Source organism: Dromiciops gliroides, chromosome 5 (genome assembly GCF_019393635.1).
Source record: "Dromiciops gliroides isolate mDroGli1 chromosome 5, mDroGli1.pri, whole genome shotgun sequence".
NCBI classification, from domain to species: domain Eukaryota; kingdom Metazoa; phylum Chordata; class Mammalia; order Microbiotheria; family Microbiotheriidae; genus Dromiciops; species Dromiciops gliroides.
In genome coordinates, this window is record NC_057865.1 from 287,452,336 (window position 1) to 287,471,621 (window position 19,286).

The following is a 19,286-nucleotide window of genomic DNA, read 5'->3' on the forward strand; positions in this document are numbered from 1 at the left end:
GTGACTTGCCCAGGGTCACACAACTAGTAAGTGTCAAGTGTCTGACGCCGGATTTGAACTCAGGTACTCCTGAATCCAGGGCCGGTGCTTTATCCACTGAGCCACCTAGCCGCCCCATGAGTTAAATTTTGAATGGACACTAAATAGCACTAACCCTTCCGTGTGGCTCTGCCAGGTTCTGCCCTAAAAGAAGCAGAGAGGAGCAAAGGGAAAGGCCTGTGAAGGGTGTGGAAGGCTGAGAGCTGGGGAGCCCCTCTGGCTGCCTCCCTCCGGTCCTCTGCCTGGTCCTGGCCCCTGCAGAAGGACTCCAGTGTCTTTGCAGAAGCCCCCAAACACAGCTATGCCCTGACAAACCGCACTGGGCCAGACCTTCCCCACGAGGTGCCACATGACCCATCATCACCCTCCCCAGATAACCCCACCCTGCAAGTCTCCTCTGCCTCCAACCAAACGGGCTTTCCTATACCGAGCAGAAAATTCTAATCCTGTTCCCTTTTTTTTTTTTTTGAGTGGGTCAATGAGGGTTAAGTGACTTGCCCAGGGTCACACAACTACTAAGTGTCTGAGGCCAGATTTGAACTCAGGATTCCTGAATCCAGGGCCGGTGCTTTTATCCACTGCGCCATCTAGCTGCCCCAATCCTGTTCCTTTTTAATCCAATGTTCTAACCCTCCATGAGCTTCTTTCCACACTTGCCTTTCTCAAAGGACATCACCACCATATGTTCCCCAAAATCCATGTGCCCTGGCTCAAGCCCTCATATGGGCTTCAGCACATCAGGGCCTCCCCCAGGAGGAGGCAATAACTTCGGGGGGGGGGGGCAGCACCTCTGGAAATCCCCCTGCTGAGAAAGAGGCCTATGGCCTTTAAATGTCCTTCCTCTCCGGCGTGCCACAGGAAAAGTTCTCCTCATTCTCTACAGAGGCAGAAACCAAAGCATCTCTGCCCTCACAGAGAGCCTGCTCTGGGTTTCCTCTTTGACCTAAAACTTGTCAATAAACACTGAAAGGAGGGGAAAGGAGTGTATGAGGAACCAATGAGGGGAACTGCTAGTATAACACATAGGTAAGAACTATTGCTAAAGGAACCTTGGGAAGAGTGACCGAGCCGCCTTAGAGTGGATCTACTCTGATACAATGAGGTTTCTCCCCTGGTGGCTTATTTTTTCTGTGAAAACCCCCCAATTCTTTAGTGTTGAGCCGATGGAGGTGAGGTAACATCCTTCAGCATGTGAGTCAGGGTGCTCACAGGGGAGCAGGGGGTGGGGGGACTAAACACCCAGGTGCTGCCTTCCTGCTATCTAAGGGATGGAACATCCTCTAGGCCCTCACCACCCACTTCTGTAAGAGCAGCCCTGGAAACCCATTCACGTCCATAAAAGGCAAGCCAGGCCGTTCAGAGTACTGACGTCAGCCCCAGCAGAAGTGAGTGGAGCATAGACAGAGGTTGGGGGGCACTGACTCTCAGACCCTGCCTATGACTAAATCATTCAAAGACCAAATGGTGACCATCCCTCCACAGTTCTGTCTGAGCTCTACAACAAGAGAGGGAGCTGGGACAGCTCCAACTGAGATCAGAGCCACAGCTGTCCAGGGCCAGCCAGCCAGATCAGAGCTCTGAAAGCAGCAGCCCCCCCCAGCGTGCTCTCTCCTCCTTTTTTGCTTCTGGTCAGGGGCACCCCTTGCAGTCTCCACCACCTCAGGCAGAGCGGAGCAGTCGGAGCCCCTCCGGTCTGGGAGGAGATAGCCGCTAACTCTAAGCAGGACCCAGGGCCAAAGAAAAGAGCTGCAAAGGACTAAGAGAACAAAGGGGGCTGTTACTACTGTCATAAAAGAAGAAAATTCTGAAGACTTCACACAAAGCTGACCCAATCTAGGGTGAGCCAATCATCAAGGGGTCATTAAGTGCCTACTAAGTGCAAGGCAGGAAATAGTCTCTCTCCCCCCAGAATTTTACAGTCTAACTGAGAAGAGAAGGGAGTGGAAGCCAAGGCTCAGGCTGAGCTGACCCCTGGCCTTGTCCAGATCGATTTCAGTCTATCACACGGAGCCTGCATTAGATCCGCCCCCTCCCCTCAAAGGGGAATCAGCACATAAGGAAAATGGGGCCTGACCTGGTAGCTCACAGAACACAGAGACAGAAATCAAACTTCTCCAGAGATAATAATATCAAGTCATCAGCAGCACCAAGAGTCCAATTCAGGGAACTTTCATCAGAAAGCTCTCCATCCCAAGCTGCACTGTTGTCTAAAAGAGGTCCTTGGCTTGAAATGTGTTGGAGAGAAGGCCTAAGTCCCTGGTTACATGAGTCAGCAGTTCAAGGGACTGCCCTCCATCTATGGGCAGGAGGGAAAGGCCCTCTGCCTTCTTTAAATTAAAAAAAAGGGGGCAGCTAGGTGGTGCAGTGGATAGAGCACCGGCCCTGGATTTAGGAGTACCTGAGTTCAAATCCGGCCTCAGACACTTGACACATACTAGCTGTGTGACCCTGGGCAAGTCACTTAACCCCCATTGCCCTGCAAAAAAATTAATTAATTAAAAAAAAACAAACAATAAAACATTAAAAGCTGGGAGGGGCAGCTAGGTGGTGCAGTGGATAAAGCATTGGCCCTCGATTCAGGAGGACCTGAGTTCAAATACAGCCTCAGACACTTGACACTTACTAGCTGTGTGACCTTGGGCAAGTCAGTTAACTCTCACTGCCCTGCCCCCCCCCAAAATAAAGTCGGGGTGGGAGTTGTATGAGGAACCAATATGGGGAACTTCTAATCTGATGAATTGCCAAAGGAAGCTTGGGCAGAGGTGTCTATACCACCTTAGAATGTCTGACATGCCCTTATTTCAAAGAGTTCAGAGAAAGGACAGGCAAGATCCCATGGCCTGAAGATCTACCCAGGAAGGCAGCCCAAGGATATCCAAGGATGATAACAAGGGCAGGACCCTGTAAAGAACTGCCCAGGAACCATCCAGAATACAGCAGCAAGGAGGACGTTCCAGTAAGAGCGGCAGGAATACTAAAGCTGCAAACAAACTGTGGCCAAAGGGCCTTTTTTTTTTTTTTAATAGCTGTTATGGGGACAGATGACGACAGAAGGGCTAAGAACTGCTGTGGTACTGGGGGTAGGGGTATAGTGAAGAGAAGGCAGAACACAGTTTTCATCTTGTTTCTTTCTACCAAGGAGAAAGACCTTGAAACTGGAGAATTTCAAAAATGGTTTCCAAATGAGGGGATGCCCATCAATTGGAGAATGGCTAAACAAGTTGTGGTACATGAATGTAATGGAATACTATTGGGCTGTAAGAAATGGAGCAAGGCAGATTTCAGAAAAACCCGGACTTATATGAACTGATGCTGAGTGAAATGAGCAGAACCAGGAAAACATTGTACACAGTATCAACAACACTGTGTGATGATCAACTGTGATAGATTTAGACAATTCCAAAGGACTCATTGATTATATAAATGTTCTCCACATCCAGAAAAAAGAACTGTGGAATCTGAATGCATAATGAACCATACTGTTTCTACTTTTTCTTTCTTTTTTTTCTTTCTTTTTTCCCTTTTGTTCTGATTCGTCTTTCACAACATGACTAATGCAGAAATATGTTTGATATGATTATACATATATAACATATCGGGGCAGCTAGGTGGCGCAGTGGATAAAGCACTGGCCTTGGATTCAGGAGGACCTGAGTTCAAATCCAGCCTCAGACACTTGACACTAGCTGTGTGACCCTGGGCAAGTCACTTCACCCTCATTGCCCCACAAAACACAAAACAAAAAACAAAAAACATATATAACCTATATCAGATTGCTTTCTGTCTTGGGGAGGGGGGAGGGAAAAATTTTGGAACTAGGAAGAAAAAAAAGGGAAAAGAAAGTCTTCAAAAAATGGAACTAGAAATCTTATACAAACAAATGTTGAAAACTCTCTACATGTAACTAGAAAATAATAAAATACTTTTATGATTAAAAAACAAAACAAAAAAATGGTTTCCAGCTCAGTGAAACCCCATATTAAGTAAGTAGATGGGCAAAGAACTATCTAGATATTCTTCCTGAGCCCAATTCTCTAGCCTGGAGGGAAGATGGGCATCCAAGGTGCCAAACAACTAGAGCCATGTGTGTATGAGAGCTGAACTGTTGTCCAAAATCAGTGGTACAAAAGAGACTCCTGAGGGATAGAGAAGAGCAAAATCCATCAAGATTTTCAAAGAAAGAAATCCAAGTAGATTCTAAAATTTAATGGTGAGCTTGGATTACATTACAGGCAAAATGTCTAAATTACATTCAATGGATTTGTGGGCCCCTGAAATGGAAGCAAGACAGCATCTCCTCCTAGAGAGCCAATCGTGCCAACCTGCCCCATTTCCTTTCCTCGCTGACCTGCTTATGTGGGGAAACCATAGGCGAGGGCTCTGCTGGAAGGCCCATGATCACATCTAGGGAAATGCTTCAGAAGGGCTGCCGATGAGGCAGAGCCCAGCAAAGAGAAGGGTAACCAGGAGAAGAGGGGCACGCCCAGAAGCAGGGGAAGAAAGCGCAGCTGCTTTGCCCTTAGGAGGGTGGGCTGTGATAGCTGGGTGATGTGGAGGAGAGACTGCAGGGTGTTCTGCTTGGCCCCAGAGGAGCTCCACACTTCCTGACAAGGAGTGCTGTCGCTAAGTGCTTGCTTCAGAGCTGTAGTTCGGTGGGAGGCAGAATATGTCGTGTGAAAGATGCAATAGCAGGGCTGAATCGGATCAGATGAGCTCCCAACAACACAGCGGCGACACAAGAAGGGGCAAGGGAGGACAGAGAGGGTGCAGATCAGAGCGGGTGCTGGAGGGACTCCCAGGTCAGGAGAGCTAAAGATGGATTCAGCAATATGACATTGTAATTGCATGAACAAAGTGTGCAGTGAGGTCATTACCAACCCAATGGCCCCTCCACTTCAGTTTTCCAGCTTCTACAAATGTCTCCCTAGAGTTCCCACATCGAGGGCAAGTCCAGCCCTGACAAATACAACTGACTCTCAGCCAGGTAGAAGTTCTTTAGGGAAGTGGGGAGGGACCCCAGAGCACGGGAGGTACTCAGCATTTGGCAATGGGCCAAAGAAAAGAGCTCCTCCCAGTGAGGAAGGAGCAAAAGGGGAAGAACAATTAAATAACAGGGCAGAGGTTCAAGGTAAGAAAAGAGAAGAAAACGGAAATACCCCTGGCAAACCTGGCTCAGGAAGCACCAAGAGAACAGCTTGGGCGGGGAGGTGGAGGCTGGGCTGGGTGGGATCCCACAGCTCCAGCAGTACAGCAGACAGCCAGAAAAGTGGCAGGGCCACCAGCAGCATCCTTGAGCACACACAGCTCACTCCCAGCTCATTACATTGTGGTATGTCTCTGTGCTGTCTCACCTAGGAAAAGCTCATTCTCCTGGCCAGCTTAGATCTTCTGACAGGCATGGTATCCCTTCAGAGAAGGGTGCACCATCCCTGGGCCTGGCAGCCCACACCAAGACTGGAGAACTTTTCTAACAGAACATCCACTGGTTGCCCTGGGCTTCCTGGATGACGGTATCATTCCCAGAGCATTACCTACTAAGCCAGAAGAAGGAGGAAGAGCAACTGCAAAGGAAGATAATGAGAGAATCCAAGCTCTCTTGGGACAGGGCAGGGGGCGGTCACCATGACCTAGAACCTTCATGGTTCTTCTGCCACATTAATTTTACTACTGAATCTCAGGTGGTGAAAACTCACAAGAAATGCAAATAGGCAAGTTCTAAAGAGGAAGGACATGCTAGCCATGGAAGGAAATGTGCAGGAATGGGGAATGTGTCAGGGATTTGGCTGTTCTGGGTGGGAAGAAGAAAGAACTGGGAATAACTGAGCATTCAAGCTGGAAGGAACTGGAGAGATCATTAGTCCAATCCTCCTCTCATTTTACAAGGTAAGAAAGCTGTGCCAAATAATGAATGAATAAACCCTCTTGTAATGACATTTTACTGTGCCAAAAGGAATGAATTTGGAGAAAAATGGGAAAACTTGCATGAATTGATGCAATCAAACAAGCAGAACCAAGAGTAAGGCACACAACAACCGGAATGATGTCAATTTGAAAAAACCAACCAACCAACCACCGGGAGGGGACCTAAGAGGCCACACACTGGTACCACAAGATGAACATTTATGGACTTCTCTCTGTTTTACTAACCACACATGCACCCTCCTTTCCAGGAATCACTAAGGGACAGCTTTGCATGGTGGGTTTGATCAAGAGTTGCTTCTAAGTATTTTGTATCAAAACAAAATGGATCCATTTCTAAAATCTATCATGATTCTAAAGCACCCCAAAATATTTTAAATTCTACAAGGGGCAGGATGTGCAGTGCTAACTACAATTAAAGCACCACATGCTGAAAGTCAAATCTTTGAAAAGAATCCACTTTAAAAGCCCAAACTCATTTTGTAGAATGACAGGCTGTAGCCACGAGGGACCGGGACCCGCTGTCAGACTGTTCTTATGTGTCTATGGAGACGCAAAGTCGGCAGATCTGGGGTTTTCTCCACTCGATCAGACTTCAAGGCCCCATCACTTGTCACTGGGGTAGACCTGCCATGCTCTCTCCTATGAAGAATTGCCAGCCTCTGAGCCTCAGCTGCACTGTGCGTGCTCCTCTGCCAGGAGGTCCTCGAGCACCCGCCTTCCCTCGCCCAGCCACCTTCCCTCCTACCTCCTCTGTCTCTTTCTTGCAAGTACCTACCTTGCAAGTATCTGTGCCTCTGTCTTTCTCTCCTTTGTATTTCTAATAGTTTGAAAATTGCTCCCTCCTATGGCCAAGCTTGTGGTGAGCCCTCCTAGGTTGGGAGGCTCCTCCTAGGACCAGACGTCCACCCTAACCTGGAGCAGAGGATAAATCACTTTAGGATTAAACTCCAGGCCTTCTGCCTCCTCTAGTCTAAAGCTCCTTTTAGAGTAAAGGCAATGACCATGTATGCTCTGGGACCATTTCTCAGACTTGACACACGAGATAGTGACATATGGGGAATATGCCACTGGCTCAGGCGCTGACTAGTGGCAGAGCCGGGGAAGTGTGAAAATGAGGAGGCAAATAGTGGATGGAGGAAGGGGCTGGAGGCCGCCTCCAGCCAAGGCAGACTCCAGGGGTCCTGGACTGGTGTTAGAACAAGCAAGCAGGGGTTCCTGGGCATCCTGGCACTGGCAGCAGAGAGGCCATACGGACCAGGAAGAGGCAGCCTCTGCTTCCAGACAGTCTGAAAGGTGAAGGAAAATGCTACTGTGCCCTGCTCGAAGAGTCACCATCAATGGGGTCTAACTCCAGCTGCTTCCACAGACAGTGTGCCTTTGTGTCAGCACATTCTGGCTTGAGGGGAGTCACCCCCATCTGTGGCCTCCTGCAGCTGTCATCCTCACCCCCAACCCCAGCCTCCAACAGGAGGGAGACTCAGCAATGGGTCCAAAGTGCACACCGGGGTGCCCTTGAAGGGTTTCTCTTGGTCTCAGAATGGAGGGGAGGGAGGGATGGATGGAAGTCATTTGATCCCCTTCTCCCACAGTTCAGCCCAGACACTTGGGTGCCCTGTCAGATCACTTCCTTTCAGGATGGCTGTGGGACCCTGCATCAGAGTCCAGAGGAATCCAGGAAGGCCCAAGCCCACAGGCAGCAGCAGCCCACCGGTGTGTCTCCACGATGGAGAGGACTGGCCTGAGACGCCACCAGTAATTCACTGTGTAACATTAGACAAGTCACTTCATCTCCCTGGGCCACCATTTAAAAGCTGCTGAGGGATTTCTAAGAACTCTTCCAGCTCTGACATGCTATGATATTCTGTTTATTCAAAGGGGTTAGCTCGTCCCTGAGTGCCGTGTGGACACTGGCAAAGAAGTATTTGCACAAACTCTTAGGAACTGACCACTTCCCATGCAGCTGCCACCACAGAGAGGAGCCCTGGGGAGAGGAAGGGAAGTGGATTAAGCAGAGCAAAGGGTTAAATAGTTCTTGGATTAGCATAAGCCAGGAATGAAAGCAGACCCTTGCAGCCTCTCCCCCACAAGTGCAGAATGCTTATTAAAATACCATAAACCCAGTGGAATTGGCTAGAATCTGGCATCCAAACCAATTAACAGGGAAGATTTTTCCACTCGGCAGCTCTGGAGGAGATAACAGGGCCAGGGTCAAATTCTTCAGCTCCCTGCTCGTCTGTCAGAGCAGATCTGCACTCACCGAGGGATTCTCTGGCTCCAAGAGATAACCCAGGAATGACAACTTTTCAAAACAAGTCCCTTTCTTTCTAGACTCATTTAAATTCCCAGAGTGGCTCCACCAAGCAAACCTAACACTTTGAAGACACTAACGGGGTCAAGAGCTATCCTGGTGAAAACCCCAAGGTGTGACAGCAGTCATTTAATCGCAGTTTGTTTGGTTGAAGATGCCTAAAGAGGGTGGGGGGCTGGGAGTCCTGTCGATTGCTGATGACTTTGGAAGGAATAACTGAGGCTCAGACAGAAGACAACTGGGTGGGAGGCCTGTGAACCTATTTGTTCACACGCACACAAAACAGAAAGGTCTGACGACATGGTGCTAAGACCGCAGCCGACCTCCAAAGCTGGGATCCCAATGGGGAAAGTGCCACACCAGGTGCCGCAGAGAACAAAGAGAGACCCCAGCCCAGACTTCCAGAGGCACAAGAAAGACAACACCTAAGCAGACACAGCCGCAACAGAACGAGCGTTCTGAGTTATTAGGGGAGAAATCAGGGAACCAATGGAGGAGATGACAGCGGGTCCTCAAGGGGGGACTGTGGGAGGAGAGGGTCCAGGCAGGCCGGGGAGCAGCCCAGGCCTCCTGGAGAGGCGGCTGAAACCAGACAGGGGGACCCCGAGCACCTGGAGAAGCAGAGATGTCAGGACCCAGCCATGGGACAGTCAGGGCTGTATCAGGCTGGTGACACTGGCTGTAGGAGCAGACAAGAGGAGCCAGGCCGGCTCTCCTTCCTCCCTCTTCAAATAGATCTTTTTACCACATCCCCAAGAATGAAAGAGCCTCGAGGGCAGAAACCCCTAGCAAAATGTAGGAGGGAGGTGCTTCATAATGGCAGATTTAAACTGAGAAGTTATTATTGGAAGCTGGGCCTAAAGGTAGGAAGATCTGAGTTCAAATCTAGCCTCAGACATTTAGGAGCTATGTGACCCTAGGGCAAGTCCCTTAACCTGTCTGCCTCCTTCCCTCACCTGTTATCACCTGAAGGAAGATAATAACATCAAATGGCACATAGTAGGTGCTTAATTCATCTTCCTTCTTTCAACAGAAACATAATGAGATCCAAGACAGTGGAAATGATCAATGAGGAACGCATGTGGGTAAATCTGTATAACAGTCTATGAAATGACACCCCCAGTAGCAGGGACCAGGTCTCATGGGACTTTTGTGAGGAGTTTGATGGAGGTGGAAGGGACAGACATCAAGGGTGTGGGCCCAGAAGTCCGGCTAACATCTGGAGGACATTGGAGAAGTGCCAAGACTCCTGATCTAGCTCCTAACACAAGGAGGGTGCTGCATTGCCAGACTGTCTATTACATTGTTGGGACCATGGGATGAAGTCAAAAGGACATCCCCAAGTAACCAGAACAAACAATCCCTTGGTCCCCCTTCTGTCTCCCTGGCCAGGCCTGACAGTTCACAGTTAGACACACAGGGGAGAGAAAGGGGAAGAAGCTTTTCCTGTAATCTCCCCAGACAAACCTACTGTTCTGCTAGGCAGAAGGGGGCGACTAACTCCCCGAAGCACTACTTATTGTTCTTTTTTTAAAAAAAAAAAAAAGGGAGACAGGAAATTTCCCTGCTGTGTCACAGAGGAAGGCCCAAGTCTGCCTGCACCAAAGCCAGGCCCCCAGGTCAGTGCAGGTCAGGTCAAGCCAGGCCAGGCCAGGCCAGGCTGGCCCTCAGAAGGGGAGGGAGATTTGTAAAACCTGGAGAGCATTACTGGAGATAAACACTGGAAGAGCAGAGACAAAGGCTCTCCACCTCGAGTGTCCGATCTCTCTCGAGGACCCCTTCCTGGGGCTTTCCCATCCCAGGCACAAGCAGCCTGCAGCTCACTCTAGGTACCCATGTGTGTAAGGCACAAGGCAAGAGCTGCATCAAAGCTGAGTCCATCTCTGCCACCAGCCAAGTGCCAGTGAGAATGGTCCTTCAGCAAACTCTACCCCACCTCCCATTCTAACCATACAAATCTCATCCATTAGGGGTTAGAGAGAAAAGCGTCTCCGTTGGGTCTAAGGCAGGATGGTATAGTGATCAGGGCACTGGACCTCTCATGAGAAAGATCTGGGTTCAAGTTTCACCTCCCTTATTGGCTGGGTGACTGACCAGGCCTCAGTTTCCTCATTTGCAGAATGGTCTCCAAGTCCCTTCCTGCCTCAAATTCCTAATTCTATGCCCACCAGCCCCCAATCCAGCTTGTACATGGGATTAAGAAAAGGACCGGGCCAGCTAGGTGGCATAGTGGATAGAACACTCCTGGATTCAGGAGGACCCGAGTTCAAATCCAGTCTCAGACACTTGACACTTACTAGCTGTGTGACCCTGGGCAAGTCACTTAACCCTCATTGTCCCGCCAAAAAAAGAAAGAGAAGGACCAAAGGCTTCAATTCTTTGATGTCCACAAATGTTTCTCTCCTCTGCCCTGAAATGGCTGAATAATAAAACCTACCATCTAACAGAGAATCCATGACAGAACTCTGAGTTGCCATCAGGGTCTCTTTTTATTCCCAAGCATTTGGGGGGGGTGGGGGAGTGGGCAATGAGGGTTAAGTGACTTGTCCAAGGTCACACAGCCAGTAAGTGTCTGAGGCTGGATTTGAACTTGGGTCCTCCTAAATCCAGGGCTGGTGCTTTATCCACTGTGCCACCTACCTGCCCCTTGCCATGCATTCTTTTTTTTTTTTTTTAGTAAGGCAATTGGGGTTAAGTGACTTGCCCAGGGTCACACAGCTAGTTAAGTATTAAGTGTCTGAGGCCAGATTTGAACTCAGGTACTCCTGACTCCAGGGCCGGTGCTCTATCCACTGCGCCATCTAGCTGCCCCCTTGCCATGCATTCTTAATCAAGAAACAAATGTACAAGAGCCCTCTAGCTCAAGTTTTCTACAGCAGCCAACCTTCCATCATGAAGCGTGGGATTTGGTCTGAACATTTCTTTAGCAAAACTAGCAGGTGGTATCCTCAGGAAAGTTGGGGGCTCCTTTCAATTCAAATCTCTGCTACAGGGCAAGGCAAAAAAGAATGTGCCACCCCCTTACCAACCAGGGTTGTGTGTTCACATTTATGGAAATGTTCGAGCAATCACACTAATTGATCTAGGGAACGGGACTGCTGCGTTTGCCTGCTAGGAAAGAGAGAAATTGTCCCGGAGCCTTCTCCACAACAAAATTGCGTTCATGGGGTCTTTTCACCCAGCAAAGGGAAGAATGTGCCCCCTGATGGGCCTTCCATTCACCCTAGCTCAAAGACTGTCACCTTCCCCCGCCATTCTAGACTATCCCTGGATGACATGGAAAGGCGTCACAACAGCAGGAATCTAGAAAGATGTTTTTTAGAGCGTTTTTATGTCAAGGCCCACAAAGGCTAAAATACTGCCAGGGTATCAAGAACAACAGTAACGCTCAGCACAGAGGCTTTGTGGTCCTCCCTGGATGCACACTCGGCCATCAGGAGTTTATGGAAGGGGGTGGGGTGGGGGGGTCCCAGGCCTGACCTCGCAGACTGCGCAGGCCTGGCTGCTCACCTTGCATCATGCTCCTGTAGGCGGTGTCTGTGATGGCGTAGATGTGAGGGGGCATCTCGTGCCTCTTCTTGCCTTTGTACATCTCCACAATCTCTTCCGAGTAGATGGGCAAGTTCTTGTAAGGATTGATGACCACACAGAACAGGCCTGAGTAGGTCTGAATGAAAGAAAAGGACAACAGTGAAGTGACAAGCGTCTGCAGGCCTCACCAAATTTCACTGACAGCAAAGCATGGGGGGCAGTGAGACTTTAGAACCACCTTGCATCTCATCTTTTCAAAGCTAACAAAGAGCTTTCTTCACAAGAACTTTGGGAGCAAAAGAATTCTGAGGCCCATTTTAAACATTAGCAAACAGGCTCAGAGACAGGCCAGTCCCATAGGGAATAGGCATCAGGCCTGCATTCAGACCCAAGGCTACTTCTCTTCCTATAATAGCTGCTGTTTCCCCAAGAAGACTGGCGTGCATCTACACTAGCCTAACTTGGCAGCATCTAACACCTCCCCCAACTCTTTGGCCCAACATGCCCAAAACCAGAGTGGTTCTTTCATTGGATCCAAAGCCAGCACTGGCCTAGTACTAGCTTCATCCCTTATTTCAGACCCACAATGCTTTGCAGCCATCGTTGTATTCAAACCTGTGCATCAAATACATACTTCAAAAACATTGATGGCACTGGTCAAGTTCAAAATAAAATAGCACCTTACACGGCACTTCAAGGTTTGGAAAGCCTTTGGCATGTATTAACTCACGTGATCCCTAGGAGCTAAGTGCTGTTAATCCCATTTTACAGATGGAAGCTGAAGCTCAGAAGGGCTAAATGTGCCAGGGGTCACAAGGCTACTAAGTCCCTGAGGCAGGCGCTCATCACTGCATTCACAGGAAGCTAGCTTGGAGCTGCGATGGGCCAGTCTGTGAACTAGCCCACGATGAAGGGTGTCCATTAGGATGTGGATAATGGCAGATATGCTCTGTGAGCAGTTGGTGACCCAGGATCGGGGGCGCCAGAGTTGACAGCCTAGGCTGACTCGTTTCCTAAAATCTGGCATCCCGCCTCCACCAGCCGGAACAAAGGGGACTCACAAGAAGCCGTCCCCTCTTTCCTTTCTCCTTTTCCATACATAAGCCATCATTTTACAAAACCCAGATCCCTCAGTACAGTACCTTGGAAGTTTTTATTAAGTGCACTTTCCCGGTACAGTGAGAGGCATGACTAATTCAATCGCCCCTCAGTGCCTCTCATTTTCAGGGGAGGACCTCAGTGGCTTTGGGAACAGGAGCAGATCCCTTGTGAGCCTATGTAGGAGTACAGGCACTGGCCGAGGGCTCCAGCACATGCAGCCATCAGCACCCACCTACGGGACAGTCTTTTCTAATGGGCATGATTTACTCCAACCCTTTAAGTGAAAGGAGTTCAGGGAACTTAGACCCCAAAGGCAGCTGGCTCACACCCAGAACATCTGTCTGAATCACGTTCCATATGGGGGGAAGGGGGGGGGGGAGACGACTGTGGGCCTTTTAGCACTTGGTAGCTGGGGAAATCTTACAATTTAGGATTAAAGCATGAGCAGTTCACAGTGGCTCATCAGCTCACTGCTCCCCTGCCTCCTGAGGCTGCACCCCTAGCTTTCCATATCTATTGAGGAAAACCTTGAAATTAGGGAGTGGTGGGTCCCCCAGTGCCCACTCAGGCTTTCCCTTAATGGAGAAATACCTGATAGCAGCAATAGCCTGCAAAAGTCTGCTCTAGCAGGTGTGGCTTTCCTGAGCCTTCGACAAGAGCAACTGGAGGGGAAACAAAGGGCTGGTCATCCCCAGGAATAAAGGCAGTTGGCGGTCCGCATCCATCCCTCCTCTACAAGACCACTTGTCCCTTTCTGAACTCAGCTGCACTTGCGAATGCAGACCAGTGTTTGATGGGTGGACCCCGAGGGACACTCCTTCCAGGAAGGCCTGCTCGGCCTTTGTGCACATAGAAAATCCAAGGACCCATGGCGTCAGTACTGTCCCTTAGGTGTACAATCATGACATGAAGGAGTGCCAGCCAACTTCAAGGGGACACAGCATAGCCCAGCTCCCCAGGCAAGAGTTTTCTTGTCTATGCAACACTTTGGAATTGGTCAAAAGAACATTGTCCTAGGAACAGCTAGGTGATGCAGTGGATAAAGCACTGCCCCTGGATTCAGGAGGACCTGAGTTAAAATCCGACCTCAGACACTTGAAACTAGCTGTGTGACCCTGGGCAAGTCACTTAACCCTCATTGCCCTGCCAAAAACAAAACAAAACAAAACAAAAGAACATTGTCCTTAGGGAGGCCAGAGACCCAGGCTCTCTTCCTGACTCAATATTTAATAACTGTGTGACCCAGAGGCGACTCCCCCAACAACATCATGAAGAGAATCTTTCCATTCCCTGCCTCTGTACATGTGGGACTTGGATTGTTCTATTCCCAGGGTCAGTCCTTGTGCTATAGGACTCCTAGATCCAGGGTAGTAACTGGGCACCGTGGCTTATGGAAAACGAGAGGAAATGAATGGGTGGGAAATGTGGGGAAATAGTCTCCCCACAAAGCCAAGTTCAGTTTGGCAAAAGCCTTTGCCTGCATAGATGCTCCCAACATCCCAAGAGGCCAATTGTCCTCTACAGCGGAACCCTAACCAGGGCCACTCACATGGTGTCACTATTTAAAGACAGGTCATGGGGAGCACAGGGAGAGGAGACAGCACTCAGATCTGGACGCCTATTAACTGAACCTTCGTGACAAGGGCCTGAGAAATCCTGGGGATCAAAAGCCAGAAGAAGCCCCAAGGGAGAGCCCCCAGCCTGCTGATCTTAACCAGAAGAGGCTTGAGCTGTCTCCTCTTGCCCAATGGTATCGCAATACCAGGGGAAGACTCTCAAAAGCAAAGGGCTCTGGGGGCAGCTAGATGGCGCAGTGGATAAAGCACCGGCCCTGGATTCAGGAGGACCTGAGTTCAAATCCGGCCTCAGACACTTGACACTTACTAGCTGTGTGACCCTGGGCAAGTCACTTAACCCCAATTGCCTCACCAAAAACAAAACAAAACAAAACAAACAAACAAACAAGCAAAGGGCTCCCCAGAATCATAGAACCGCAGAATGGCAGGGACCATAGGTCATCTAAGCCAACCTCCCTGTTTGAGTGAGGAGGAAGCTAAGCAGCGGCAGCCCTGCAGGCAGAGTCAGTGAGAGCTGCGATCTGAACCCAGAGCCCTTCCCATCCCACCACAAGTCAGCAGGACTCCTAAGCATGCCCATTTCAGGCCCATCTGCAGAGGGAGCCAAGTGGAAGAGAAATGTGTGTTTCCTGCGAGGATCCTCTCTAAGGACCACAAATGACTCCCAGCCACTGAAGCTTCTGTCGTCTCTTGGGCTACAGGACTAGACAAGGTCAAGGCCTAGAGACAAAGGAAAAGGGGCCAACGGTGTCACCGCCATGACCATTCCCAATGTGGCACATGATCTTCATGCAGAAGCCTCACTTCCATCCAAGGCAGAGAAGCAACTGATGGTTCCTTCACTTGCCAAGACTTGCCGAGGTGCCAAGCTTCACACTAAACTGTGTCCACAAGACCAACGCTGCCCAGAAGAAGGGTGAAAGTGAGCAAGAGCCCAAGACTCCCCAGAGAAAAGAGCTGCCTGCACAGCCCGATTAGAACTTGGTCACAAAGTACCACCAACTGCAAGGGGCAGGGGAAATCGACTCATTGCAAACTATGGCCCCAGATCCCACCCAAGCCAAGGATTTGAGCGTCCAACATGACTCAGATGAGTAATGCTCTTCTTCCAGAGAGGACTCCTGCTTATCCATCTCCATGAGACTTTTTCTTGCAGGCTCACAATGAAATGGTCATAATGCATCAAAACTGCCCTCTCGAGGCAGCTAGGTGGTTCAGTGGATAAAGCGCCAGCCCTGGATTCAGGAGAACCTGAGTTCAAATCCAGCCTCAGACACTTGACACTTACTAGCTGTGTGACCTTGGGCAAGTCACTTAACCCTCATTGCCCTGCAAAAACAAACAAAAAAACCTAAAAAAAAACCCCTGCCCTCTCTAGATGACATCAAGGCTAGGATTTCTAGGGCCTAGAATCAGGAAGATCTGAATTCAAATCCAGCTGTGTAAGCCTAGGAAGAAACTTAACCTGTCTGCATCAGTTTCCTCAGCTGTAAAAAATGTGGCTGCTAATAGCATGATTCCCTTAGGTTGTTGGAAGGATCAAATCAAGATCAAACAAAATGCTATTTAGTACACAGTGCCCTGAACATAGTAGGTGCTATATAAATGCTGGAGGATGATAATGGTCATGACATTTATAAAGCACTTAGCCCAGTGCCTGCGCGAGTGCCATAGAAACATCCTTGTTAATATCAATAATAAACCCCTTAGCACAGCACGTGGCACATAGGATTATCATAGCACCAAGTGATGAAAGTTTTCACAGCCGACTAGGATAATGGTTATGTGAAATCACAGACATGCCAGTATTTTAAAACGTAAATCATTACCCTTGTTTTTCCTTGTTTTAGGCAAGCCTGTAGCATTTGTGCCTTTGAAGCTTAAAACTGCTCTATGACTTTATTTCCTCTTAATAACTAAGGGACAGCAGGACAGTCCAGGGCTGGGTACCTCTGGTAGAGTGGACCCAGGGCTGGCTTTGAAGTCTGGAGACACCTGACATCCTAACTGGGTGACGGCGAATAGGTCATTCAAATCTGCAGGTCAGTGTAGGTGGAAGCTTCCTTACCCAGAATGCTATATACCAGTGATGTCACAGGTCCTGGTCCCCTCCCAATCCCTCCCTACTCTATGCTGTCTGTACATGGTTCATAGCTAGTCCCTTCCCTTCAGGATCACCAGGGACTTACAGGCCAGGTATGTGATCTATACCTGGATTCTCTAGTCTGAGCTCTGCTCAGACTTCCCAGAGTGGACCAGAACAAGTGACTTAACCTCTCTGGGCCTCAGTTTCCTGATCTGTAAAATAAGAGGGGTGGACTATAGGATCCTTCGAGTTCTCTGATGTTCAGACATTTCAGTCATGACTAACTCTTCATGACCCCATCTGGGGTTTTCTTGGCAAAGATACCAGAGTGGTTTGCCATTTCCTTCTGCAGCTCATTTTACAAATGAGGAAACTGTGGCAAACAGGGTAAAGTGACTTGGCTGTGGTCATAAAGCTATTAAGTGTCTGAGATCGAATTTGAACTCAGGTCTTTCTGAAGCCAGGCCACATTCTATCCACTGCACCAGCTAGCTGCACCATAGGTCCTTTTGTTGTTGCTGTTGGTCATTTCAGTCCTGTCCAACTCTTGATGACCCCATTTGGGGTTTTCCTAGCAAAGATACTGGAGTGGTTTGCCATTTCCTTCTCCAGCTCTTTATAGATGAGGAAATTGAGGCAAGAAGGGTGAAGTGACTTGCCCAGGGTCATACAGCTAGTGTCTGAGGCTGGATTTGAACTGGTGCTCTATTTACTGTGCCCCCTAGCTGCCTCCCTTCACCTCTAACATTCTCTGATTCACTAATATTCTCAATAGATTTTGACTCCAGTCCAAGCATCCCAGTTCTATTTGAAAGAGAGGACTGCTTAGGTTCATTACTGAGGAGCAGTTAATTGCCAAAGGTTCAGGCACTGTAGAGTGTGTGGGTCAGCCTAAGACTCTGAGGGCACTGAGCCAATGGTTCCCAACAGTCAGCCCCCTAAATCCACTAAGGCCCAGAGCACAGACTCAGAGCTGGAGGGGCCTCAGAAGGTGCTCAGGCTGGTCCAGGCCCCACCAGAAGTGGCACTGGCTCTGAGAACCAGCAACCTCCGCAGATGGAGATCACTTTCTGCGCTGCCCTGGGGAGATCACTTCACCTCTGTCTACCTCAATATCCCAATATCCTCAACTGCAAAATGGAGGTGATAGTACCCCCTTCCCAGGGTTCTGGATGGTCTCATAGAAGCTGAAAACTCCCTGCAGCAAAGCCCCTGAGGCATGGTGGGGGATATGCCCAGCACCACAGCAGCCCCAGTTGAAGGAAGGCAGGAAGAAAGCCTGAACTTAGAGCAGAACATGCTCATCAATAAGAGCAAATCAGAGGAGGAAGCAGCGCCCTGGAGGTTTAACCATCGGCTAGATTCAATTCTACAAAACAGTCACGAGCCTACACGCTGCTTCCCGCTGTGGCCTCAGCAAGTGTCTAGACAGAAACAGGGCAGGCTCAGGACAGCGCCCAGATCCCTGTCTGCAGCTGGTTCTTGGCAAGTCTAAGAGGCCTAGAGAGCTCCCTGTGTGGCTTGCTCCTTAGAGACAGAGCTGGCACTGGAATCCAAACTCAGGGCTCAATATTCTTTCTAGTACGACTTGGAGAAGTGTTTAGTGTTGGTCAACAAAAACACCAAAATGTCTGGGGCCCACACAGGCCTTCTGAAGAATGAGTCAGGGAACTGAGAAAAAGCAGGTTCAGGAACAAAAAGGACTAGACTGGTGGGAAGAAGACCTGCGTTCTAACCACAAATACAGGCTTTCTTTTTTAATTAAATTGTATTTTTTCAAAGAATAAAAATCTATTTTATTCTCCCTCCCAAATTGCAAAATGAATCCCATGTTTGCCACCTCAAACATGTCTCCTTGGCAGCGTAAGTCCACTTGGCCCTCAGAGTCGGAAGCCACATTCTATTTCTCTAGCCACTCCGCAGACTACCCTGTGGTACCGCCATACTGCAGATGAGGAAACTAAAGGCTGGTGAGGTTCAATTCAAGGTCACGCCACTCTAGGTGGCGAAGCTGAGACCAAAAGGTAGATGCCATCTTGGGACTCCTCGTCCTGCTTCTAATTTCAGTTTGACTAGGAGCCCCTTGGGAGACTCAGGCAAATCCCAGATCTCATCACTTCCCTTCTCTAACTTTGACTGTCTCGATGGGAAAAAGCCCAGTGAGGCTTGGCTGTCAGCCCGTGCTGTATGTGATTGTTTGTCTTTGTTACAGGAGATGGGGATTTCCAGAAAGGGCTGTGACATATACACAGCACATTACTGATAGAGAAAAGGAAGATGTTGGAGTAGACCATACTTCAAATCTGAGGACTGTGGATCAGGATTATCTAAACCCTTCTAAGAGTGATTGCTATGTCTGGCCAAGTGGGACAGGGGGCACTGATACCCCATCGAAAAGACTGTCCCAGTGACAGCAGTCCTAAAAGCCTCGATAGATCCAACTACCAAAGGCACTCAAGGGTGGGGGTTTTTTTTGAGGTGGATTAAATCCAAACCCATCCAGAAGCCAACAGACCACTCACTTCCCTTGTCTGGGGCTCAGTTTCCTCATCGGAAAAATGGAAGAGAGGAAACAGTAGCTACGGACCCTTCACTTCTAAAACCTGTGACCCCATGATTCTGGTCACTTGGGCAGACACATTTCCTCCAATGATGCTCATGAGAAATTAGCCTGTAGGCCCACAGTGAGAAAGGTCTGAAGGGAAGAGAGGCAGGACACCAG

At 49.2% G+C, this 19,286-nt stretch overlaps 1 protein-coding gene across 1 annotated transcript in view; it reads right to left on the reverse strand.

Annotated features, from left to right (window-relative positions):
- Positions 1-19,286, reverse strand: part of MYH9 (myosin heavy chain 9) — an 81,111-nt gene that overhangs the window by 32,404 nt on the left and 29,421 nt on the right. The window contains 1 exon segment of the mRNA XM_043968580.1: positions 11,780-11,936. Within this exon segment, the coding sequence (XP_043824515.1) occupies positions 11,780-11,936 (157 nt within the window).